At 40.2% G+C, this 26,886-nt stretch overlaps 1 protein-coding gene across 8 annotated transcripts in view; it reads right to left on the bottom strand.

The window, feature by feature from the left end:
- Positions 1-2,067: 2,067 nt before the first annotated feature.
- Positions 2,068-26,886, bottom strand: part of LOC124054524 (sodium/potassium/calcium exchanger 2-like) — a 48,263-nt gene continuing 23,444 nt past the window's right edge. For 2 of the 8 annotated variants that reach the window (XM_046380636.1, XM_046380635.1), the window contains exons 4-13: positions 25,828-25,875; positions 24,767-24,875; positions 21,952-21,966; positions 17,214-17,264; positions 13,500-13,598; positions 11,572-11,654; positions 5,939-6,073; positions 5,721-5,810; positions 5,186-5,352; positions 2,068-4,449 (exon numbers count right to left, since the gene is read on the bottom strand). In XM_046380636.1, the coding sequence (XP_046236592.1) occupies positions 4,200-4,449; positions 5,186-5,352; positions 5,721-5,810; positions 5,939-6,073; positions 11,572-11,654; positions 13,500-13,598; positions 17,214-17,264; positions 21,952-21,966; positions 24,767-24,875; positions 25,828-25,875 (1,047 nt within the window). In that variant the 3' untranslated portion in view covers positions 2,068-4,199. The remainder of the gene's footprint in view (positions 4,450-5,185; positions 5,353-5,720; positions 5,811-5,938; positions 6,074-11,571; positions 11,655-13,499; positions 13,599-17,213; positions 17,265-21,951; positions 21,967-24,766; positions 24,876-25,827; positions 25,876-26,886) is intronic. The other 6 variants (XM_046380637.1, XM_046380640.1, XM_046380638.1 and 3 more) reach the window with 6 other exon arrangements.

The raw sequence follows: 26,886 nt of genomic DNA, 5'->3' as shown, positions 1-26,886 counted from the left end.
CAAAATAATTAGCATGATAATATAAAGATGTACCAAAAGTAAAAATACTCACTATGCATAAAGGAGTATTTCTGAGGAATTTATATTCTTGGATCATTATTATCAATTAATTAATGTGTTCAATATACATTTCTTACGTTTTAGCTGGTAAAGGTGCGTTGACTACTTTAAATTTAAATAGTTTATCTTTGGCTTTAGCTTGTGAACTTTCCCTCAAGGATCAGTAAAGTTTGATAATCTATAATATTGCACCATAATTTATTAGTTTATTATATGTTGTATCGTCGCATTAAATCTGAAAACTCACTACTAACTTCTGTAAAATAATTGTAGAGTAGAGAGTACAATATTTTGATCTGAATTGTATTGACAGCTTTAATTCTGGAAAGGCGTAAATTTCCAAACCTCCTGCTCCTATTAATAGCATTCATGAGCTGTACTATGGTTTAAAACAACTGTAAGGATATGCTTACTAATTTGCATCTGCATTAATTACATAACTACAAGACCTCGTGTAAAACAAGCTTATGACAATTGCAAAACCATGTGACATGGACATACATTATGCAGTAAAAAACACATTAAATATCCTTATATTTTCTGACAACTCCTAGTATGTAAAAGCATATATGAAGCATTTAAATGCTAACGAGCAGGGTACACTTCACAATAATGTAAAACCAGCAAACTCACTGTTGCATATTTGAATTATCATCTTTATTTGTTTTATTATATACTTTGTGTTTTTACATAAAGAGACATATTTCTTTTACACATATAGATTATATGGTTAATTTGTATCTGTATATATGTACACCTTAAATAAATCTTACATAAACACCAAGAAAATAAAACATTTACAGTGCAAGAATGTTCTTTTAGTGGTCAACTTTCACGGTCGCTCAGCCTGGTCAACCACAACCAAAGCCAAGCTCACATGCTAAACCCGTTTGCCTTTTGATTTTATTCTTTTTGTTTTTCCTCTCACCATTCATACTCATAAAACACCACGAGAGCTTTGGAGAAAGAAGAAAAAATTGTTGCACATGTGACTGTAGCAAATTACCTCCCAAACTGCTGAAAGCAGTAGGTAGATATTTTGTAAAACACATTTATTCTCTCTCTTGCTAAGAGTTAGGCAGGGAGATTCTTATGTCTATTATGTATATGCCTGTATTATCCCTTTGAAGTTATCACAAGTAAACTTTTAACTTAACTTAGCATGGAAACAGCAAACCTAGCCTGCACATAACCCCCCGTAAAACCATAAAATTGTACACTTTGGTTTTTGTATAGATTAAACAAACAAGGCTTTAGAGGTGTTGGCAGGCAAATTTGGTTAGCTTGTGACAGAGCCAGGTTAGCTAGTTTCCAGGTTTTGTACTATGCTAAGCTAGCTGGGCCCTGGCTCTAGCTTCATATTTACCACGCAGACATGAAAGTGTTATTCATCTTCTTGTCTAACTCTGAGCAAGAAAGCAGAAAAATGCATTTCCTAAAAATGTTCTTTCAAAGAGAGGGGCGAGTAGAAACTAGAGGTGAGGTGTGATCATCACACAAGAGCGTGTGGGCGCTCTGAGTTTCATTGCAAATGTGCAAAGGAGAATTTCACAAAGTAGATGAGTCATCATAGAGGCCTGAAAATCGACTATTTGATTCTGGGTTGTGCAAATGTTCAAGGAAATATACTGTACAAGAGCACACCACACATAACAGTTTAACACGAGTTTGGCTGATGCAGGGATCTTATTTTTCTTTTTCCTGTGCATTTGAAACTGACCAGTGTCAGAAAACATGGTGTCAGCATCAATAAGTCCCACTGTTTTGAATTCAAAGAAGTGGTTTAAAGCCCTACGCTTCCATTCCAGAACTTGAACAGACATGTTTACAGTCTAATGTATGCTAATATGATGTCAAGCAGCCTAAAATTAAATGCTTTTTTTGCTCAATAATACTATGATACTGAAGGGCCATCATTGTTGTCCTTTTCCACCCATGACTACAAAAAAAGGAAATAAATAGAAGTGAATAAAATACATGTGCGAACCATTTGTTTCTTGCAAAAAAAAAAAAGAAAAAAAAAAGGTGTTTATATTTACAAAGTAAAACCAATGAGTTCTTGGTGTTTGTTTCTGAATGGATGCATAAAAGTGAACATATATAGTTGGTCTAAGCTCAGCTGTACAGTCGGTGGGTAACCAGCCCAAATTCCTTGCATGCATTTTTCCTCACACATTCAGAGAATCTATTTACTATTATTTTACAGTTGATTCCTATGAAGCTGCTGTACAGAGGCGGGGTTGAGGTAAAGCGGGTGTTTCTGACCAGCTCTAAGAGGAAGGGTTTGTGGAGAAACGGTCATCCACTTTTTCTTGTGGGGGGGTGGGGATTTTGGAGCTTGTTGGACAGGAAGGACAGTGGGGGACAGACATGTGGGGGATGCGATTCTCGACGACGACACACACACGGTATATTGCTGTTAAATTTGTGAATTCCACATTCTATGTAGCTTAAAGAGAGATTATGATTATGATTTCTATTTCCAGTATAAAACACAGATTGGTGTATATTTCTTTGCAGTTAGTTGCAAAATACTGGTAGTATAACCTCTAGTAATAGATAAATATAAGGAATGGTCATTGTGTGATGACTTCAAATGCAGATTGCACACATGCACACAAAAGCACCTTTGATTAGAAAAGAAATTGCACAAGTTTGATAGATATCATTGACCATACATGTTGACATTTTCTACAAAGAGACTGAGCAGTGTTTTGCATTAGTTATGAAACATGTATGAAAAAGTATACATGTTGGTATACAACTTCTTTAAATGTTGATTGGTATTATTTACTTCCAAGTATCTATTTTTATTTTTTTTACATGCAGCTGACTCCTTGAAACTATTAACCCCGGAGTCTGACTAGCCGGTGAGTTGAGCCCAGTTCTACCGTGAACAAAGCACTACACATTGACTAATCTAAATCAATCATGACGCTCAAACACTGTTAAGTTCTTTTCAAATGTATTATTTTGACATTGACTTCATTATGGAACTATATTGAGCCCGAAGTGCTCATGCCTTTTTTTTTTTTTCAAACCAGTGAAAGATATTGAAGGCTAGCATATATTTTGATAGGCTATACTTCAGTTTTTTTCTTGCCTTTGTCAGTTGGTGCTCGTAAAGCATGAAAAGTTCTGTACAATCAGAACGCGGTGTTCAGTGGCAAAATAAAAAGAAGAGCAGCAGACTGTCAAGATAACTCTGCATTAACTAATACTGCTACAGTATGTCTAATGCTACTTATATATATATTTCATGAAAATGAATCCAAAAGATAAAAAAAGAAGTATCCTCTGAGGAGACATTCAGTTGTGAAAAATGACATCCGGCAGGAAATAAGGAATTCTTAAACTCGTAATTCAGACTGAGCACATGATGAATTTGCCAAAAAAGAGAAAAGAAATAACAACGAAGAAGTTCGCCTGCCCTGCAAGAGTTTTTCTTCCCTCACTGCTCAGGTGCAAAGCTCACAGGAGAGTCTTTTCGCTCAATACCATCAGACAAGAAACATGTTTGGAACGAAATCTTCAGCCACACAGCCTATCATTTCCTCATCCACGAATTCACTCTTGGCGACAGCGTCTTAGTCTGTTGAGTGTGTGTGTGTGTGTGTTGAAATATGCTCACATTTTCAGCTCAGCCACTGCATTTATTACTGAGTTTTATACAGTGAATCTCTTATTTGCCCCCCCCCCCCCCCCCCCCCCGCAAAGTTCACACAAGGTCCTTCTCCTCAACTTACAAGATGTGGTCTTGAATCCAGCTCATCTAGTGACACTAATGGCATGCATAATGATTCTATTTGGCTGGTATACCTATAACCTTCCCTCACCTGCCAATTTAATTATAATAGTAAATAAAAATCCACTCAGGTTAGGCCTATGCTTAACCAGCCAGGCCAATGTCTTGTGCCCTTGTTGGTTTAACCCCTCCCTGTCAACACCTGCTTAATGAAAATATAGGTAGATTCCATAGTTTTTATGTTATTCTCTTGTCCACTGCACCATATTCTTCTTTTTTTCCTGGGGTAAAGGATCACAAGGGTCAGGAGAGAGCGATGCCAGACAAGAAAGATGGTTGTGTCGGTGGTGGTTGTGGTAGTGACGAGGGAGAGGAAGCAGGTCCTCGAAGGCTTTCAGACAGACACTGGACAGGTAATCACCCTGTCCTCCAGCATGACGCTGACCAACAGGAAGACAAAATACAGCATGAACATGATGAAGCCGAGGAGCTTGCTCATGCGCCACTTGCAGGCGGCGATGGAGATGATGACAAAGAGGAGCATGAGGAAGAGGAGCACAATGGCACAGAAGAGGCCGTTGGAGCTGACTTGCACCGGTTTCAGGCCGCTGAAAAAGGACCACATGAGCCAGGGGAACGGCAGTCTGTGAATACATAAACACGTTAGATGCGGTTCTTGAGGGATGCTGTGGGACAAACCCTACCAGACGAGCAATTGAATGTCAATTAAAAGCATACTGTATGAGTAAACATTTTTGTATTTTGTATGTCTTCTCCTTTAAAGGATATTCGTCAGTGTCCAAATTTAGCAATTTATGCTTCACTTAATTTGGACTCATCAATATTATGGGGTCAAACCGAGCTGAAAATGATATCCTGGCTAATGTGATGAGAGTATAAAGCAGGTTTGTAAGGTAACAAGTTTCTGGACATTTATTTATAGTGAGGACCTTTTCGCTCTTGTTGTCAGGCTGCCCACACTCAGCAGTGCATAATGTTATGTGCACAGTGTGACAACGAATCTGTGCCTCAGACAAAACCAGATTAAAGAGCAACTTAGCAGGAGCTGAAATACTGTTTTTGCTGACCCACAGTTTCACTTTTGCACTGCCCTTCTGCAGTGATGTACTGCAAAGGGCATGTATAGTTGTGCATTAAGAAGTTACAGTGTAGCTTTGAAGTAGAAGCATGTAGCCACGCTGTCAATGCTGCAGTTAAATCACAGTCTGAATGAAAGGATGTCATATGCTACTGGGGGAAATATAATTAAATCAGAATTCAGGCTACGTGGGATAAATTAGTCTAGTTGTGTGGTTTTGTAGCATAAAATCTGATGCTGAATTGCAAATCAAAGACTCCAGTCGTGTAAAGACAGCATACCCAACAGTAATGTCGAAGATGTTGGAGCCTACAGAGCTGGATACAGCCATGTCACCCAGCCCCTTGCGTGCCACAATAACACTGGTGATGAGGTCAGGAATGGAGGTTCCAGCTGCTAATATAGTCAGGCCCATAATCTCCTCTGTAATCCCAATGGTCTCTCCAACCTGGAAAAAAAGGAAAGAAAAAAAAAAGGAAACTAAGCTTAGGGGTAAATAAAGCCTAATCTTTTGTTCCAGCTATTTTTAATTTTCTCGTACTACTCAGGAGGTGACAAAACTCTGACAATCTCTTTGTTTTGAAAAAGACAGTTGTAATTATTTATGGGTAGGTGGATTATAGACTATGGTTTCATTTTAAATGTCAAGGATGTTAAATGGAGAGAAAAGACTCTTGCCTGTGTTTCTTTTTATATAAGGATTATGATTATTGTTAGGATTTTATCATATTCTGAGACTGCTGTCACATTCACATGACACCCAAATATTATTTACATTGTCATATGTAAGGGAGAGAGTCTTTGAGGACTGCATACCTGGTGAGCCCACCACACCATTAGGTAGGAGAAACATGCAATCCAACAGATGGCACCCAAGAAGGTGACAGGGAAGAACTTCTTTGATGACTGAAAGACGAAGAAAGAGAACGAATATTAAATTTAGGGAATGAATTCCACACTTTTCCAGATGAAAGCAGAAGAAGTTTAAAGAAGTTTCTTGGAATGTTTTGGGCGGAGAATGCTGTCTCACACACCGCTTTCCTGACGTCGGGCAGCGTTAGCCACAGGGGGAGAACAATGGGTATGATTAAGAGGTAGGTGAGGCGCTTGCGGGTGGACTCAGGCCAGGACAAGCTCAGCGGCTGGTCCTCCTCTTCCTCCTCCTCAGCCTGAGAGAGGAGACATAGACAAGGGTTATGAAACATTATGAGAATGGGCAATACGCCTTAAAACCTTCAGTTTTGTTTATTTTTGGTCTGCAGCTGTCACAGCATATCATGTTTGGGTGTCCACATACCATATAGTGTAATCACTTGGCGTTTAATTTGTCTCATTGGGATACACCTCTCCATAGCAACTATCCAGAGAGGCAGGCAGCTCTCTTGCAACACAAGCACTTCAAGAGGGAAAAGACAGCACAGAGGTCTGTAGAAATTGATGACAGGACCTGGATTTGCAAGTGCCTTTGCTCTGTGGCGACCTTAAGACAGAGGAGTTTGATGACTGTGATTTGGGAGATTGCACTGAGCCTGAAGGGCTCTGCCTCTCCAGTCATCAGGGGCTCATCACTGATGTCTGCTGATGCTGGCTGCACCGGTAGACCCCCAGGGCCTGATTGGGCCTGCCACTAGAATGGCAAGTGAGCCAAAGTCACCTCTCTTAGCAGATCAGCATCAAATAAGCTGTTCGTGTCTGAAGATGACATACTCTATATTACCAGTGCCTTAGACAAAAATAAATTGTCTAAGCCCTCCACCAAATGATCTTTACCAGTAGTTTCCTGGTGTTGTTTCATTGCTTGTTTCATGCAATTCTGCTAGATTCTTGCCACAGAAGACTTACGTTAGCCGAGACCTGCCCTGTCACAGCAATTGAGAAGTCACAGAGGTGTCAATAAGTAACCTACTATTTTTGACAGAAGACAAAAAATATATCATCTATTTTGAAAATAGTTATGTTTTTCTATTCTTTAAATAAATAAGTGTCTTATTATGATTTTGGTTAATATGTGAAACCTCAGACCAGACAACTCCCTCAAGGGTGGCCCCTATCCCAGGTTTGGAACCACAGATCTATAGCATTACTGTACCTTACCTGTTCAGCTTTTGCGCCTACTTCTACAAAAGTGAACTCTCAATTAAACATTCTGGCACTTGTAAACTTTAATGGTACAACAACAAAGCCTTCTGAGAGCAGAAAGATGTCTTGGGTCCCTTTGTATCCAATTACAGGATGCAACAGAGCCGTGGGGACCAGCAGACAACAGGTCTGCACATGCAGATCTGAGCAGAACACATGGATGACCTAGAATTTGTCTCTTGCCCTTTCGAGAGTGTACAAAAGACATGGACTGGGACCAAAGACAAATAGCAGGGCAGATGTTGATAACAGATGTTGCTCAGTAAATAATCATTTTCTCAAGAAAATCATTTAAGTCTTAATAGCTTCAATCACATCAAATAGGCATGCCCAGAGAGAGCAAAACATGAATCATATGGAGCTTATCCTGCTGTGACAGCCACTGCTGTTGAGTATTGCCTGGTAACCTTGGTAATCAGAGCTGCCAAACAAAAGGCAGCGCTTGCATCACTTATGATTTCTCCTCCTCTCCATATCCAGATGGCTGCATTGTTGTCTGTTAAAAAGGCCTAAGACCAGAAACCTGAGGCTATAGGAAGATCAATTCCAAACCAAGTCCACTTCTTTTCATACGAGCGACAGAAAGAACAGCATCATCACCTTACGTTCTAGCAGGAAAAGCTGCATTATATTGCACTGCAGTTTGCCTTGCAGTTGATATACTGACCACATGGTGACCATTTCTGAGGTGCGGTCGGGCGCACTGTTGGTGCATTTCTGTTTTGAGGCAGAAAATAATAATTGTACCATTGACCAACAAAAAACAGGTCTAAAGTATAAATTCAATGGTGCAGTGTTTTTCCTGTTGTTTAAAGGCCATACTGAGCAATTTTTTGGGACATTTAGCAAAATTAAAAGCTGACACAGAACTGAACTTTTACCTTCTGAAATAGATATTTCCTGGCAAGTCTGATGGAAATCTGGATTGATTAGGCAGACAGCTGCTTTACTCAAAACATTTTCACTGCGTGAGCTTGGACTTTGTGTATGACTTTGTGCGTGAAGAACACAAAACATTAATTAACAGATCCAGATCAATCCTGTCCACATTTCGGGAGATTTAACCAATGAAGTTAAGCTCCTGCGTCTCGTGTAAACGCACAGTGTTTCTCTTAACGGAGAGATGAACTTATCATTTTGATTCATGATGCTGGGGGATCGTTGCGGTCAGTGCAAAAAATATTTTCCTTATTAATGTTAAGGCCTATTATTTCACTCTGCATCCCATCCGCTATTTATCAGGATGATTTTTATGTCCCGGCCCACTCTATCTATGAATTGCAATCCGCATCTACATCACTATAACAACGTGGACGACCAGCAGAGCTCTTTGTTAAATATCAGTGCATTCGCTCATACGCCGTCAAGCAGAGTTGAGTAGATGGAGCAGAGGAATAAGAGATGGGGGGCGCAGACTGAAATCCTTCAGTGAAGACAGGTGCCAGTATTGTAGTGGCATAGCAGTTGTAGACATACCTGGCTTTCATGTTCATTCATGTTATGCCCAAAATACACCAAAATGCACCCAGATGATGAATTGTTCAACTAGGAAAAGGTAGGTGGACACACGCTAAATGTACTTACGCCAGACACCTTAGACCATGCACTATAGACCTCTATAGGCCCTATGAGTCTGGGTAGAATTTGCTTTACTTACTTTGTCTAAATAAGCATAGAGCTGGCACTCCATCTTCTGAGACAGTTGCCAAATGCCAGCCCCTTGGGGGCCTTTCCTGCCCTGTGGTGCATCAGTTGGCAACACTCCCAACTCCGAGCTTAAAGGCACTGACTTTTACCAGGCACCACAGTGCTGCGAGGGGAGGCATGACATTTACTATTTTTTTTCTTCCCAGAGGGGGTATGTGTGCCGGCACCTGGTGTGAGGAAATGCTTACACTTTTTGTGCAGTCACAAACATAGTGTAAGCACAGCAGCAACAAGGGTGCACCCAGGTACATTTGCATTACTGAGCTGATCTGGCTTTAAGTGTGATGGAGTGGAAAGTGGAAAAATGGAAAATTCTATCTGAATTTACTTTTATCTTTTCTTAAACTTGTCCAATACTCTGTCTCAAACAGAAAGCAGTGTTCCAGAACACACACACACACTTAGAAAACCTTAACTACATCAATCTCTTTTTCTTCACACGAATCACCACATGCCTTCTTTTAATACTTAATATACTTTCTTTGAATAATTTCCTCAGAAATTACACTCCATCACACAAAGGATTCATCTCTAACTCATCACTGCAACAGCTGCCACGGAGTGAATATTGGCATCTGCTATTTGGATTTATTTTATTGACACAGCAGCTCCATCTGGATATGAAATTCTCATTCTAAAAAAGAAAAGCAAACAGATATTCAGATCCAATGTCACTTCCGTCACCAGTGACACATACAGTGTTTCTTATTTTTTTTACTAAATCGTTTCGGTTGTAATGGAGGAGGTGGGATGACTCATATATTGCCTTGTTGTTTATTATTTTCTTTTCACAGCATGTAATCTAAAGAAGTGATTAAAGGAACTCTATGGTCTCATAAATATTCAAAATGTGTGCTGAAAGTTGAAAATCCTGAATATGTTTGTACAGAAAGACAGTTTGCTCTGAATCATACCCCTGAATGTGCTCATCATTTATTTTTACGTGAAACGTTATAAAATTAGAATCGATTGAAGGTTCATTATGCTTAGACACTATACAATATTGCTTTTTTTGTTTTGGGAAATGTGACAGCATATGATCACTTCTGTCAGCACAGCTCTCAAGGGTTTTAAAAACACAAAAGGCAGTCAGGAAATTGTGCAAAGAGTCTGCTGTAGTTCTAATTTTGACTTTAAACATCTCCTTATACCACAATCTCGGTTACCACGGCATCCGGGAGGAATTGAACAATTAGTATGACGGGGGGGCTCTGGCGTCATATGAAGGTGTGAGCTGTTTCCAGCTACTTCCGAGCTGACACAGACAGGTGCACTGTGGGACAGACCTCTAAAAATAGCATGTGAGGCTTAGGCATGCCAATAAGCTCCCAGCTCTTCCACCTTTAGTGAATCACCACCAGAAAAAAAGGTGTTTCTATATTCCATGTATCGAGTTTTCTGCCTTCGCCTCAGAAAGTTCAGTTTTGAGGTGAGTGCCAGTATTTTTCAAGACACAAAATATTTTCAACTTCGGGGCAGTGATGATAGCTTCATCGGTAAAGACTATTATTAACCCAAGAGTGAGAGATCAATCTCAAAACAATCTGATGTAGTGAGTCAGATCAATACACACGGTCACGCTGCCAATCAGGGCTCATCTTTAGCAGTTTTCTTGTGCAGTATATTCTGAGAAAGTCCTATTATGTTTCCACCAGTTTGTATTTATAGACTACTGTATCTTACCCTGGAGGTTTGCTGCATCTCAAAGTGCAACAGTATCTATTTTTTTTTTCTTTTTTTTGCCATAAAACTGTGGATACGTGCAAGATTAAAATTCCTGCAGTTCTGGAGGCGTTTCAATGCAAAGCTGCTGGTGATATTATAGTTTATTTGCAAATTTTTTTTTACAAATCCTTTCAATACGACGTTGGTTGACAAAAATATTAATATAGTGGGTTAGCAACTTCAACTGAGGTAAAATGCAACAGATTAGGCCAGAGAACAGACTATTTTAGTCCTTGAGAAAAAAAAAACATTCTGAAACAGGTAAGCAAGGAAAAAAAATGCGAAAATGGAAGAAATAAAAGAAATGGAAGAAAAAAGACACCAATGGCTAATTTAAAGCTATTTAAAGCAAGATTTTAATTATATCAAACCCAAGTTCGGCCAGCATGTTTTCTGCAAAAGCTTTCAAATTTATTCACAAACTTAAGTTACGTCTTTATATGGCAGTTTACAATGTGAGGGGAACAGTCTTTTTCGATGTCTTGGGGTTACTCTTGCTCATGGCAATGTAATGTGTGAAAGTCCAACGACACACCCACTCCCTTTGCCTGCGACTTTGAATCACTGCCATTATGCCCCAGGACCGTCTGGTGGCCTGGCAGGTTGCTGCATCCCACCATCATCACTCACGCCAGTACAACCGCTGCAGGTGCCATCCTGAGGCGCTGCGCCTGGCTGTACGTCAAAGACTGTATGCACGCGCGTGTGTTCGTGTGTGCACACCGATGTGTTCATTTCCAGCACCCAGTGGTGGGGAGCAGCAGGTTAGCGAGGAGTGTGATTACAGAACTCAGTGGGAAGAGGCGGTTCTTTGGCAGGTCTGGCTGAAGATGGAGGAACTTGCCCGAATGCACGCTGGGAAATTACCAGCAGTAGTGACCTGTGCCATAGTCAGTGCAACCTTTGCATCAATCACTCTCAAGGTGGAACACATACGCAGATGACAGGCATAAAATATTCATAAATGTCTCTCTAACTTTGATATCTGTCTCTGAGTTTTGTTGCCCTTTCATAGCACGACCCACTTAGGGGGGCATGAAAAGTAGCACAGACTTCATTGTTTTTTTGCCTACGCATGTGTGCTGTGACTTCTTACCGTTTCCCCCTCTTGCCCTGCCGTGCCGTTCATTGGTGGTGTCACTTCCACTTCCACGCTCGAGCTGTTTGGTAGGTTCTTATCTGTGGGAAGTTTGAAGAATAATGGAAATGAAAAGCTTTCAGAGGAACAAAAGCTGTCGATGCCTCAAATAGACACGAGAGTGTTAGCTGTTATGACGTGAAGAGAGGTGAGAGACAGCGCATCAGTGATGTTAAGGAGTTAACTCCTTCAACCCAACGGACATAAACTGTTCCAAAAATACTTTCTACATTTCACTACATTTGAGACAGAAATATTGTCCATACATTCATTTCACAGCTATAGTTACCAGTTACTGAAAAGGAGCAGTTATGCATGGATTAAACCACTCGCATAATATAAAGTAGTTTAAAATAGATCCCCTTCCACCAGCACCAATTTTAAAGTCCACAATTTTAAATTTTTATTTTTTACTCTGCATTCACTGTTCATGTATTTAAAGTTTTTTTTAAAATGTTTAACAAGCAAGAACTGGTGAATATTTGTCATTTTTGCTTGATAAATGTTATAAACATCCATCAACTAATTGACTGACAATTTTACTTTATTTTTTTGCACTAATTGACTGGCCCATCTTACTCAAACCTCACTTAGTCTGTGTCACTGTGATTTGGCTATTCATTAATCTTTTAATGATGACATTGCAACTTCAGATCATAAAATCAGTTCTATTAATACTACCATTTTGTATTTAGCAGGGAAACAGTGAGGATGGTGATATAAATCTAAGTAAGAATCACAAACTCATTTTGAGACTTTAATATTAAAAGTGAAGTGTGAACAAGCATGTGCATGTTTGTCATCCATCTCCCTCATCATATCCTGGTGGCTGATATGGCTCCATTTCATTTGAGGCCAGACTTGCTTAACGGCTCTTATTAAAACACAAAGAGCCGAAAGCCATGAAATTAGATGATAAAACTACAACAACTGTGGTAGAAATTGCTTTAGTCAAAACGTGGTTATGACAGTTAGAAGGATTCTCAGATGGGTAATGTGAAAAACCACTATCGTCCGACGCGTGACCTCACTCCCTCGTCTGGATGCTGACAGATATGAATCTAATCGCATGCATCATAAACTAACCTATACTGAAGGGAAATCGCCTTTTACTACAAACGCCACGATCCAAATTCAAGATATGTGGGGCCTGAAAAGTAAAGTATGCTGTGATGACTACCAGTCATGCATTTTGATTAAGATGGTAATATGTTAATGCGGCCCTGTTAGCATAATTTTGCCTTGTTGATAAACATCTATTTCTCACTTTGATTCTGCTGCTCTGACTACATTGTGGCCATCAAAGCGTTTCCTCTGGCTTCCTGTTTATCCTTTGGTCCAGTGCTCTTTGAAGTGAAAAAACACATAAATTACACTTGGCAGTGACTGTGATTGATTTAAATACTGCTTGAAGGCAACACTTGCAATCAATTTGGCAGTTCTTGATAATGTCATGCTTGTTTAACATCAGATGTGATACTCGCTGACTATTTCAGTGGGTAATCCTAATGACTAATATAAGGAATATTAAACTGGGTAATGCCTATTCATAAAGTTTTAGCACCAGCAAGCTGATCTTGGTGAATAATCAGTTGATATTTACTCAAAGGAATAGCTTGACATTTTGGGAAATACACTTATATGTTTTCATGCCAAGAGCAAGTTTTTTTATATTTTTTTTTATTTATATTTACAAATTTGAAACTACCACTAGGCTGGTAGTAAGAAGCAGCTGGTTAGCTTATTTTAAAAAGGAAAAAAAAGGTCTTTGTGTAATTCTCTAAAAGCGACCTCGTGTGGCATGGAGACCGATGGCATTTTGCTAACAACTGCAACAGTGTCACGTCTCATCTTCCCTCAAACCGCCTTGCTGCAGAGCTTTTTACCTGAACGGCTTGCTACTCCATTGGCCTTCTCACTGTCTTCCACTTGGCATTTCTTTTTAGCGATCTTGTGAAGGATGGATGCCTTCTCCCGAAATTTACCTGCAAAAGAATCGCCACAGAGGTTAAAACGTAGAACAGAGAGCTGCATACGGCAGCATCTTGAAAGCCTCTCGGCTTCATCCCAGCCAGAGCTCCTTCGCCGTCACCTTTGACCCCAGGCGGGTCACGTTTCAAAAGCACAGAGCACACAGGGTCGTGGCTTCACACAAAAGTGCCGTTCAAACAACAATGAGAGTCAATATGACGTTGCATATCATATACTGATGATCCTGCAATGTCCTGGATCTTGGAAGAGGCAAAGCCAGCAGGAAGGGAATCTCTTGCGAAGAGATCTGCCCTCCGGAGGTCAGATCCACTCCTGTTCTCATTCAGTTCTCACAAGAGATGTCAGTGGGGAAACTAAAAGCAATTAAAGGCTTCGCCAGGGAAAGCAACACAGCACATCAAAAACAACAAATTCATAGGTTTCGGACGTTATACTGAAACACAAAGTAGAGCTTTAATCATCATCATAGCTTTCCTAAATTAACATTACTAAAAGTGAGTCCTGCAAAGTATCAGAAAACAGAAATACTGTAGAAATACTTCAAGAGAATTAAATCAGCATTTAAAAATTACTGGTCGTGAAAAATGTTTTTTTTTTTTTGCTGATTATGTATTGATTCAATTAAGGGAAATGCAATGCTGTGAGGCTGTACACTGAACTGAAGCCAGTCATCAATTCAACAATATAACCTTGTGGTTTACATAAGCAGCCTGTCCTCTTGACATTACAAATAATGGCTCACGCAAGGCAAATGTGACCACAACTGGTGACGACTGATGAACAATAGCTTTCCACGAAATCCCCATGGCCTGAAATCCCCTCACGACATGCACACAAACAACTACTGAGACAAGAAAAAATAAGACTGCAAATGCACAAAAATCATGTAGTCCAAGTTTTAATGTTCCTGCATTATATAAATTGGATTTTAATATTTGATGGCTATACAGGCTGGGCATATTCAGCAATAGAAGTTACTCACTTGAAAGCAAACTGTGTTGCACATGTTTCATCTGTTATGTCCTTTTGGTGGAAAAATTCTTGTGCATCATTAACCTCCATGCTTTATCCATATCTAATTTCACTGACTTTCTATGCGTGTCAGGTTTTGCATGCATGCCCTGCCTACTACCAATCAGCCCTTTGCGATCAATGTAAAAGATTTTTACGTTTTCATTTTAAGAGGGCATGGCTGATCTGTCAGTGCTTGACGCAGTGACGTGTTGATACGTACTCCACCCAACCATGCCAAAACTGTCTGACCTTCTGACAAAATCATTAACCACCCCAAGTCATGGCCAGCCTTCCTCTCATCTCTTCTATCACACTCTACATTTTTCCATCTCTCTTGTTTTTCTCACCCATCTGTCTTTGGCAAGCACAATCTTTATCTCTCTTTGTCTTTTCACTGTTTGACAACACACCACCCTCCCCGCCTCTCTCTCTCTCTCTCTCTTTTTCAGGCACACAGATACACACACACACACACACACTCGTGCTGTACATTGTCAGAAGACGCCATCACACATTTCTTCACTTTGACAACACTCACCTGAGGCGATCATTGTCAGTTGGTTGTGTCTGGTATTGAGTGTGCACTTGCGCATGTTTGTAAAAATGTGGGTTGAGATCATTGTCTCTGCTCGGCTGTGCAAGCAGCAGGGTTGGGCTGTCTGCTACAGGTATTCAAAGGAAATTCTTGATATTTCAGGACTATCAGATGCAAAAGGTTTAAGGTTTCAGGGTGGCCAGCAAACAGCAGATAAAAAGGTTTGAAAGCCTTTTTATAATGCCTTCTAAAGCTGTTTATTTGAACAAAAAAAGTTAATAATAATAATAACAATTCATTGCCATGAACATTGACGGTCCAGTGAGCAGGAATTTGTGGAAACTAGCAGTGTGGTTTCAGATTGCAACCAACTCAACACCCCTCAGCCCTCCCCTATGGTGGATACTAAACAAATCACAGGGCCTCTCCAGATCCACTGTTTGGTTTGTCCATTTTGGGCTACCGTAAAAACACAGCGGTGCACCATGGTGAACTCACTGCTACTGTAGATATAAAAGGCTTAAAAGATAAAGATATAAAAGGTAAAGAAACGATACTTAGTTTCAGGTGATCATATCCTAATGAAAAAAATTATTACAAAAATTACATTCCATTCCTGTCCCTAAATACTTCTAAATCCTACACAGTTGACCTTTAAAGTAAAATGCAGATAGCACACTCTGCTGTTGAATAATCCTCCCAGAATGCAAGGGTAAAATGCAATATTCACTAACAGAACTTAATTTTGATTATTTCCGGTCCGTAACTTTCGCTCGTTAGCTTTAGCAGGAGTTTGGCTGGGTTTTTATTTTTCTTTCCATCATACATGAATTTAAACAACAAGGGTGTCATTTTATCAAAATACATTCAGTATTTTTATTATATTTAATTCCAGCTTAAGCTAAGGCTAACTGTGTCATACATGCTACCTCTCCCTAATATTGTTTTCTAGTTCATGTGATTCAAACTAATGTCAAAAGATTCAGTTTCAGGTCTTAACTGGACCATAAAATATGGTTATGTGCCTTTGCAGAATGTGGTTTAATATTTCATGATGCTTTTGCTCTGACACAAAAGAAACCCCGAACTTCCTTTAAGGTGCATCAAACTGAAATTAAACTCTGCAAGATTAAGTTTTACTTGAGCAGATGGCTTTCAGTCTGTGCAGTGTGGAAAACATGTTTCCTGGGATGTCTGTTTGAGGTGCACACATTGTAAGAACCTCCCAATTTGGATAAAGATGAAGCAGTTGCTGAGTATTTAAGAATAACCAGCCCTTCCCTAGCTGCTGCTCATTTTCCCTGTCAGCTCTGGCTGTTATGCAACCACTGGGCAGATGAGTCACTCCAGTTTGTCGAATTCAGCAACGTACGCCTTACGTGTGTGCACCCGCCGCTGGTGCAAGTGGAACCTCCAAGTGAGCTCTGAGGCATGGATGATGTATTTCTCGAGAACGCAGATGGGTAACAGGGCCAAATAAAAAAAGAAAGAAAGAAAAAGAAAAAAGGAGACCTTGTGCTTTGTGTTTTTTGAGTGTTGGGCATGAGATGGTATGCTGTGCATTTGTGTGCTTGTTTGTGTGTGGTTTTACCACTTGCATACTAATAAATATCTTAAAATTTGATCAAGAATACAAAGAAGCAGTGGCTTGTTCGCAGAATCAAACGTAAGCAACAAATGATTGCAGTTTTCGAGGTTTCTTTAAAATATTTTGTTAAATAGTAAATAGAATAAAAATGCATAGAAACACTACACACAGGAACACACAATACATACGGACATATTTTGTGGGAAGAAATAAAAAAGAAATAAATCAAAACCAAATATGAGAATAAAAAGTAAATTTAAAAACAAAAAATGGCATGGCTACCATGATTTGCACTTATGTCAGTGAAATCTCAGAGAGGTTGTAAAACTCAAAAGGCAAAATTGTACAAACTGTAGGTCACAAACAAACAAAAATGCGGTTGGTGGTGCTGTTTCATGATCGAGATGAAGAAAAACCAAGAGGGATGACATAAGCTGACTCAAAGAATCAAGTGAAAACTTTTAGGCTTACCTTCCTCAGTCATTGAGTGATAATATTTTAGTTTTCCATAAGTCCCAAGCTCTACAACATCACAGCAAAAGACAAGGGTAAGGCAACGAACACACAGAGAAAAGGAAAAGAGTGAACATGACAGAACAAGACAGGTCGGCTGGTTCTACATCACACACATTGCAAACACTCACACAGGCACAGGGAGTGACATACAGAAAGACAAAGTCTCTCTGAGTGATCACTGCATAAGTGCAAAACAAAGCGGCAAGGGTTGAATTACAAACAAAATACATTACAGTATTACAGTAACTCAGTCTGATAAAAGCTCCGCTAATGGCACAGGTTATAGGGCTGTTAGAGACAAATTGCGAGATTAGGGAGAGGGAAGGGTTGGTCAGTAGACTCAAAAAATAATAAGAGGTTCATAAAAAAGATTTACTGAAAAACAAACAGGAAAGTCTGAGAAAGAGAATTTACTGGGTCAACATGCAACAAAAAGATGAGTCCTCCTCTCCTCTGCACACATGCTTATTCAAAGGCTAAATGATTCAGCGTTTTATTTCCACAATGAAACCTGAACAATTAATTTGATTCCCTTACTGTAGCAGTTCTTGGTGCGACAGTAAATAGACCGTCAGCACATCTGCATGATGAATTAGCCAGGAATTCAAACCTGCAGCAACAGCTGAATGTGAAGCAGCAGAAGAGCAGACCACAAGGCTCTACCACCCACACTGCACTTTGTCTTGGAAAGTATTTTGCAGCCTGGAGCTGCAGTTTTAGCCATAATAACTATGGCTCAAGGATTTCATTTTGAGAATTGCTCCATGCACCAGTGGTTTTTGGTCAGATTCTCGTAGAAGTGCTACAAATAGGATTAAAAATATCTCCACTGGTCGTAGTGCACCGATGTCTACAGCAAAATAAACCAAACCAGTAGTATTTTCTCAGCTGTGTGCTATGTACTAATATTTCAGTGCAAAACACAGTGCACATTAGCAAGGGTCAGTTTGCCCAAATTACAAATCACTGTAAAGCCACGCAGCAATCTTTTTCTCAATCTCATTCCATCTATCACTGCAAAGGCAAATCAAAACTACCTGCATGACCTGAAAGCGCTGGAAAAGTGAGGAAATTCATGTTAATTTCCTGTCTACCTGCTTTCTCCTGTTTCAAACCAGCATTAGACTGTCATCAACATAGGTATTGTTGATGATGTCTTCAGAGGCTGTCCTGTTGTATTACTCATACTAGGCTTAGAATCAACTACAAACTTAATCTATCTTTGAAACGCCACATTCCAAATGTCTGTTATGAAGAATTTAACTATTTCAATTGTCAGGCTCAGTCGTTTACACCCCTCAAGTCTAATGTCATATGTGAATGTTGTAATCTACCACTGTTTAAAACAGATAGATAAATGTTGTTGTTTTTTTTTTTGTCATTTGGGTAAACTTTCTTCACAAGCACAGATTTCTAGTTTTGTACATGCAGTAGGTGTACAGTATTGTACATGCTCACACCCACGTGCGCTCACACTAATATCCAACTCTGCCCAACGGTGGGCAACCACTCCATTCACATGTGAGAGGATTATGGTGCGCATCTCATGCCAAATATGAGACTTGGCAGCACTGAAAACTCAACCTAATGAGATGAAAACACATCCCACTGCAGAGTGTCTCTCCTGCACTCCCAGACAAATGCCTTTGTCCCTTATGATCAGGCGATTTGGGCTTGAAGTGCACCATCACTGTAAGGCCTGCCTCTAACCGATGCTGCTTTGAGGGCAATTAACCCACCATACAATCACTGCCCGCACAGTCGTCTGTTTGCCTTCTGTAACCAGAGAGCGGTTGAGGCGTGCTGTTGTTTACCAGCGGCCCTCTTGTCCTTGCGGTGTGACCTCTAAACCTCTGGTGAGTGCATGTGCCTGTGCATGTGTGTGCATGCCCGCGCTGTCTGCTGGGGGTTGGGATGTCAGGAAAATTCACAGTCTGTGCTGAAGCAAAAAGGCTTTTAACATCGATTCTTTCACCCACCCGGCACAGGGTGAGCTCGTGGGTGTGTGTGTGTGTGTGGGTGTGTGTTGATAAGTGCTGGTTGGCTTGTCATAGTTACATAACATACTGAAGGTATGATTATCTATCAAAGCAAAATCAAGGGTAGGGGGCATGATGGCCATATTTGCCATACAAACATGATTATTATTAATTATCAAATATAATTAATCTCTTCCAAAGTCACTTTTATCATATTGCTTTTACTTAATTGATGGTATTTATTGCTATTATTTCAACGTTTTGTGCTGTTTACATCTTAAATTCTGGATCTTATTTGACTTGGGTCTGTGTTTTTATTGTAAAACAATGTACCTTTATTTTCCAAAAGATGCTACATAAATAAAGTTTAGCTTACAGACATGAGTGGTATCAATCTTCTTATCTAACTCTCTGCGAACCCCCCCCCCCCCCCCCCCCCACACACACACACACACCCCCCAAGAAATAACAAATGAATGAATTTTACAAAAATGCTGAACTATTCCTTTAAAAATATGCGCACCCATGTGCAGAATATTTTGATTATTTTTCAGATTATTTTTTCAAGACACGACAGTAGCCTATACTGTGATTTTTCTACCAAAATATGCTACAAAATCCAACTGTACATCTCTTATTTTTCTGAATTCAAATATTAATGGTAAACAGATGAAAACTAAAAGGTATGCTTTCACAGTATATGAGAAGACATCTCATTAATGTTTCACTACACTGCATACACATATTTTTTGCATTTTTCAACATACATGAAGATGCTACCATTTCAAATATAAGCCTGTATCATCATAATGTCTGTGTTATAGGTGATCTAATGCTCAAAATGACGTTATAACAGTGCTATATTGACACAAATAATCAATAACCTACAGCAGAGTGTCAATAAAATATACTTGCATAAATATATTTCCGTTGCACAAGGGGTGGAAGGTCAGTGACAGTGAATGCATTATTGAGCCATGTGATCAATCGGGCCCTGGGTTACCACGCAGACAGTACTGCTGGCAGGGGGCTGTCTGAATGAATGGATTTACCTTTCACACTAAATGGCTGTTCAAATAACAGAAAGTCATCGCATAAAAAAAAAATAATGTAAATGTTGATTTCTTTAACCTTTCTCTCGCCTCGTTCGGCGATGAATTAACACATGACCTTATTCTGTGCCCTTTGGCTGATTTCCTTGTGCGTCTGCGTTGAAACCTTCCAGTGAAACAGTTGGCCACATCCTCTTTTGTGTCACCAGTTTAGCCAATAAGCGATATTGTCTGCCAGCGTAGCTGTATCATGGTTTGCCCATATGACCTTGTCCTCTCCATGCTCAGTCTGTGGAGGGCTTTGGTACAATGTCTGCTCAATAAAAATGGCCTAACATCAACAAAGATGTCCAAAGCCACATTGGCATTGTGAGCGATCTTTCCAGTCTACCTCAATGAGATAATGATCTGCACGAAAGCATCAGATGAGATCGTTGGCCAATGCAGCACTACACCATCACAGAGCAGTGAGGTAAACACGGTGGGATCTTTCATTGTGATTCTCTCAATTCCCAATTTACCATTACTATGTGGTCTTCGGTCTTATGCAACCATTTTCTTCCATACTGTGGTCAAATTCAGCTACTGATATGCACAGACCTGCCACCAGAGTTCGGATCTCTGTGTGATAAATTTTATGGAAGAGCGTGAGCCAAAGGCGTGCACGCAACCTGAGTGCTGTTTTGGGAGAATTGTTTCAGCCATCCTCTGAGAGCTCAGACAGTAGAGCGAGAGCCACTCTGCCCTCATCCCTCCCCATCACTCTTTGTAGTTCAATATTTGATGCCACTTCTAAGTGATATTGTTTGTATCTCCACACTGATGGAAAAAGAGATGTGGGCACTTGTGCTTGGAACTTACTGTACCAGACAATTACAATATTCTCCCGAATGAAAAACATCAAGGATTCAAAGGTCTAACTGAAGAATGTTCACAATAACAAAAACAAGAGAGTAGGGGTCGTTGGACGTAATTTGGAGGGTGGATAAAGATCTATTGCCTTTCTCGAGGAGCACGTAAAATACTTAAATTGGTAATAGTCTGGTGGGAACAGCTAAATGTAAAAGGCTATCGAGGAAAAGTCCACTGCCATTAAAAGCTCTTCTTGACTAAGACAACAGACATGCGTGGAGGACTGAGAAAACAGCTGACAACTTTTCTCCCTCTGCCCAATACACAAATTCAAGAACTGAGCACCACGGTGTCAAGCTGAGTCTTCTTCCTACATCACAGGAAAGTTTAGCAAAATGTCTGCAGGTTAAAGGACCTTCACAAACCAGAAGATGGAGGACAACACGGACAGGAAAAAAACAAAATCACTCCATTGGGGCTTCTGCCTGTCTTACAGAGAGCAATAACACAAAGCTGGAGCTAAAAGGAGGTCATAAGAGGAGAGAGAGGATTAGGGACAATGGGGGAAACAATGCAGAAATGGTTACAGAGGGTTTCCAGGGAGAATACATCCACAGAAGAGAATGAAATACTTGAAAGAGAGAGTCTGCAGGGATGGACAGTACAGAACTGACATACAGTACAGCGGAGCTTGGGAAATGTATACATAGGGGACACGCTGGGCAAGAGAGTTGTCTCCAGGCTGTTGTAATGAGAACAAACAGATTTTTTTTGGGAGGGGGGAATACAGAAATTAGAGGAGTAACTCACCAGAGTCAGCAAATTCTGAGGGGACAGTAGAAGAAAAAGAGGCAGGAAGACAGAAACAGAGAAAATATAAATCCAGGTGATCTTTAGAGTGATAGCCCACATTAAATCATTAATAGGTATTATTCCAAGATGAGAACAGTCCATTATACTATTAAGTTAGTACTGCAATTAAATGATGGGAACTTAAAATAATTTGATATTTTGGGAAATGTGCCTTTTTTGCTTTCTTGCCCAGAGTTACATTAAATATGAAATTGGGGCCAGGAAACGTTTAGCTGCAGACAAACAGTGGAAACAGGGGAACTTGTTCTGGCCAAAGACACTTCATCCTTTAAAGACTGTCAGGACTAAACAAAAATAGATATTGCTTTAGAGGAACCGCTTGGGCGATTTTTTTTTAATCTTTTGGATAGAGTCAGCTGTTTCCCTCTGCTTCCAATCTTTACGGTAAGCTAGGCTAAGCTAAGTTAAGCTAAACTAGTTACCACCTGGCTCTCGCTTCAAATTTACCATAGAGTTTTGCCAATCTTTTCATTCAACTCTCAGCCAGAAAATAAAATCGGCATATTTCCCCAAATATCAAACATTTATTTAAAGAGAGACACACCCACATGCTCTCAGGCACCTACAAACATTAAGATCCAAGACTTCACGTTGCCTTGACCATCACCACTGCAAAAAATAAAACTCCTTGTGTTGCACTGAACAAAACCACGATGTAGCAGGACAAATAAATATGTTTGGTCAGCAGCGACACACACACACACACACACACACACGCCTCTAACTAGCCCCGCTCTAAAAGGCTAACAAGTGAAAAGTAACCAGTTCCCAGCACGAGCAAAGCAACCTCAGACTTTCTTTTGACTCAGTGGCGCAGATGACTTTATTTTGAGAAATATCTATGAAAAATGTATGGATGGAGTCCTGCCAGCTCTCCCTTGGCCCCACTGAGCTACACTTAAAGCCTGAGAGCACACGAGGACAAGCGGCACAGCCTCCGTCTTTGATGGGTGCACCTGCTCGTCTCTCTCCACTCTATGAGCTCCCCAACAAAATGCTCCTTTGCATTAATGATATCAGTAAGGGTGCACGGAACCCAGTCACTCATCTCCGAATGGGGGCCGACCTTTATTGGGAGCTTACGGTAATGGATCGATGAAATAATTTCACGCACTGAACGGATGAGGCATGTGATGAGGGCACTGAAGAAAAAAACATGTACTCAAGAACAATAAGATTGTTATGTGTTCACTGGAGTGTGCAAAGAGATCCACAGTGCTACATGGACATTTCAAAATTATATATTCAAATCAATCTGGAGCCCAAGGTGTTGCTTTTGTTCTCTGCGGCAATTAATTCAGTCATCAAGTCACGCCACACTGTAGTTGTTCTTTCAGTGCATACATTTCCAGTCAGTAATTTGCCAAAACACTCATCACTCAAATCTGGTATTAATACTCTTGGATTTCTGCTGCATTTATACTAGAGCAGAATTTGCCTGTTTGACCATTTTAAATCCACCATTAACATATTAACATACCATAATATAACATATTTGTTAACCTGTAGCAAAATTTTAACACTAATTTTTAGATGCTTGGCTGCGATTTAGACCCAAACACAAACAAAAAAACCAGGAAGCTTTAAGACTTCTGAATGTAAAATCAAGTCTATTAATCTATTCTGTCATCAAACAAGCAGTAGATATGCTGTCGACAAGGAGCAGCAGGGTGGAGAATGGATAACCCTCTCTCCTACATATACGACTGACCATGCAGACTTCCATTTCCCCAGCAGGCTATGATTTACATTTTAATCACTGAGATGGAAAGATGAATACACTCTGAGATGGGATGCCTTGGACTCAGCGAACCACAATGAGTTGATGCATGTTAATGGGCACTTTAAGGTCTGTCTCGACACAGCTTATTAATCTTTTCTGAGCTGACTCATTCTAGGTTTGGCTTTCAAGGAATGTACAGTCATTTTGAAGAAATGCCTCCTCACTGCTGAGAAGACATCGCTAATGCAATGACGTTGATCCAGAGGGGAAACATTAAGTCTAGCCGTTGTTTTATGCTTATTAAATAACTCTTTGACCTTGTTCTATGTGGTATTTTTTGTATTAATGCTTTTAATCAAGAAATATACACTGTAAATACATTTCTATGAAAACTGAAATGGAAAAGGGGAACAAAAACAGATATTAGTTTCAACATTAATATTCATTTTTTTATGGATTAAGACTCATCATGCAATTAGATACAGCTTCCATTTCAATTTCAAAGACCTTTCATGAAAGCTTTAAAAAAGACACATACTGACAATTTTTTTCAAACCTTCCCCAGACCCCATTTTGCCTGCTTTCTCCCCATTAATGTGATTTTTTTCCTCTCACTTCATCCCTTCATGGTGGGTTGAGAATGGGATGACACTTCTACTCCCCCGGCGTATTAACATATTCATCCCCTGTGCTGAGCACTGACGCTGCCGTTTTACATTTTCTTGAGCTGAGCTAATAGGCCTTCATCTTGGATTAAAGGAAAATGATCTTCCACCTCAGCTGTGCTCGACACAGCACCAAGATCACCTTGTCTCGTACAGTATTTTATTTTATTTTTTTTACAGAGATCAACTCAGTCGAGGCATATCAGGGCCAAATAATTATTCCTACATGTTAATGGTGGAAACACATGATTTGAAGGAGTATGTAACACTGGATACTTGTGTTTAAATGAAAGCCAACACCATTGTTCCGACACCAATCCATCATTGAAGAGGTGTGTTTTCTATAGAGTTGAGTCTATCTTACCTTCACTTAAAGGGTCCAATGTGTGAATCATCAGCTGGAAAATGCTGTTCCTCATCAAGCTGTTGTGCAAGGAGGCTGAACTACCTCCTCTCTGAAGCCGAGGCCTGGCCTGTGAGAGGAGAGACAAGGTGTCAATCAAACATCCAGCAGCCTGGGATGGGACTTTTTATTTATTTATTTATTTATTTGTTGCCAAGGACATGTTTCACACTTGCAAATATAGAACTTTGGTCCAGCAACTGGTTCATATAAGGCACATATACTGATAGTAACATCAGTCTATCAATTGTAAGCACTTTACTGGAGCCACTTCTAATCCAAGCTGTTTGGAATATGGCTCCCTAATCCTCTTTTGCATAAAACCCCTAAGCAGAACCTGCATCTCAGTAAAACTATCATAAAGTGCTTCAACTTCTTAAAAATATCAACCCCATGGGTTGAGACAGGCATATGAGTTCTTTCTCCCAAAACAATCCTTGCCAAGGTCACTGCAGCCGAACTTGAGAACTGTGGGAAATAAGGCACTGTTGCAGGTGACAGCTGTTTGGAGTATGTGCGCCCCCCCCTTGGCTGCCCACAGGTGACGCGTAGGCACAGGAGGTGTCAGGTGCTAATTCACAGGCCCAGAAGGGTGGGAGCAGGAGGCAAGGGAGACATGTAGACTGGCAGGGCTTGTGTAAGATGTGGCTTCTCGGTGTGACCCTGGAGATTCGCCTTCTGCTGCTGATTTATCTTCTTCATTTACAGTCTGGATGAAAACTAAACATGCTCTATGCTTTTTTGGAGGTATACAAGCATTAAAGGAGTCTTAGAATTTCTAAACACATGCTCTTTCTTTCTTCCTTCTTCTTTTGCATGCGGTGCACAAAGTCTAACTGCTGCAAAAAGGCTTCAGAAAAGAGAAGGAGCTACTCTCTGCACACAGGGAGGCTGAAGATTAGAGACAAGGGTGTGTATGTCTTGTTCACAGTATGGTGGGAGAAGTTACACTACTACATCTACACAGAAACAGGGACAAACACAGAAGCAGACAGGAAGAGTGTCAATCAGACAAGACCTACCGACAACTTGCCGTCATCCTCTTGCGCCCCAGGACTTGCCTTCTCATCCAACACAGAGAGAAGAAGAAGTAAAAAAAGAGGGGTGGGGGAGTGGGGAGAGAAAACAGGACATAGATGTGAAGCATGCCGCACACAACAACACAGACAAGATGTAAAGACAATACAGAGAGACATTACACTGACTGACTGATGTATGTGGACAAGACTTGAGGGACGGTTTCGTCGCCGTGCTTGCAGTCACAAGCTGAGCAAGATGAGATTGTCTCAGTGAATTTCCTTGAAATTCATTCAGAAACGTCATTCCCCTCATTCATGTCAAGGCTTCATCTCATATCAGAATACCTGGTATATCTTAGTACACACTGTGAAAATAGATTCATCGTGAAGAGGAAAAAAAATGGAGACACACTTATTTATATTCTTGCCAAGAGTTGCATGAGAAGATTGATACCACGATGGTGCTATTCTATGGTATATATGAAGCTGTGAAGCTTAATTAAGCAAAACAGGGGCACACAGCTGAACTCAAAGTACCCAGCTTTATTATTTGCATGGATCAGACAAGATGTAATATCTTAATTAGTGAGCTTTAACTGTGCTGGTAGTTGGATTTTTTATTTTCATTTTGTTTTTTACCATTGACAGAGCCAGGTTAATGCAGGTTCCCCCAGTTTAGATTATTTGTCGAGAAAGCTTTCCACCATCTCAAAATGTCAAACTATTCCTTTAAGTAAACAAAGCCTGGTTTTGTCCTGCGAGTTTTAAAAATCTTCAAAACGTTTCATTCTGCCAGTTTTAATGTGATACTGATAGTTCAGCCTTTGAGAGTCGGTATGAGCCAGTTCATGACAAAATGACTGTAATCTTTAAACAGTCACTCAATTCTCTGCTATCATTCTCAGTGGGCCTGTTTGGCTTGCGCAGTACTGTAACGCACTCTATTTTTGAAACAAAAGCCTTTCACCAACTGCCTAACTGAACTGCGCTCACTTCATCTCCAAAAACGTGCACGCGTGTGAAAGAACAGTCACTTAAAGGCCCCTGTGTTTCCAACTGCAA

The sequence above is a fragment of the Scatophagus argus genome, chromosome 23 (assembly GCF_020382885.2).
Source record: "Scatophagus argus isolate fScaArg1 chromosome 23, fScaArg1.pri, whole genome shotgun sequence".
NCBI lineage: Eukaryota > Metazoa > Chordata > Actinopteri > Scatophagidae > Scatophagus > Scatophagus argus.
The sequence above is the reverse complement of the archived record's forward strand: the minus strand, read 5'-3'. Positions and strand labels throughout refer to the sequence as shown.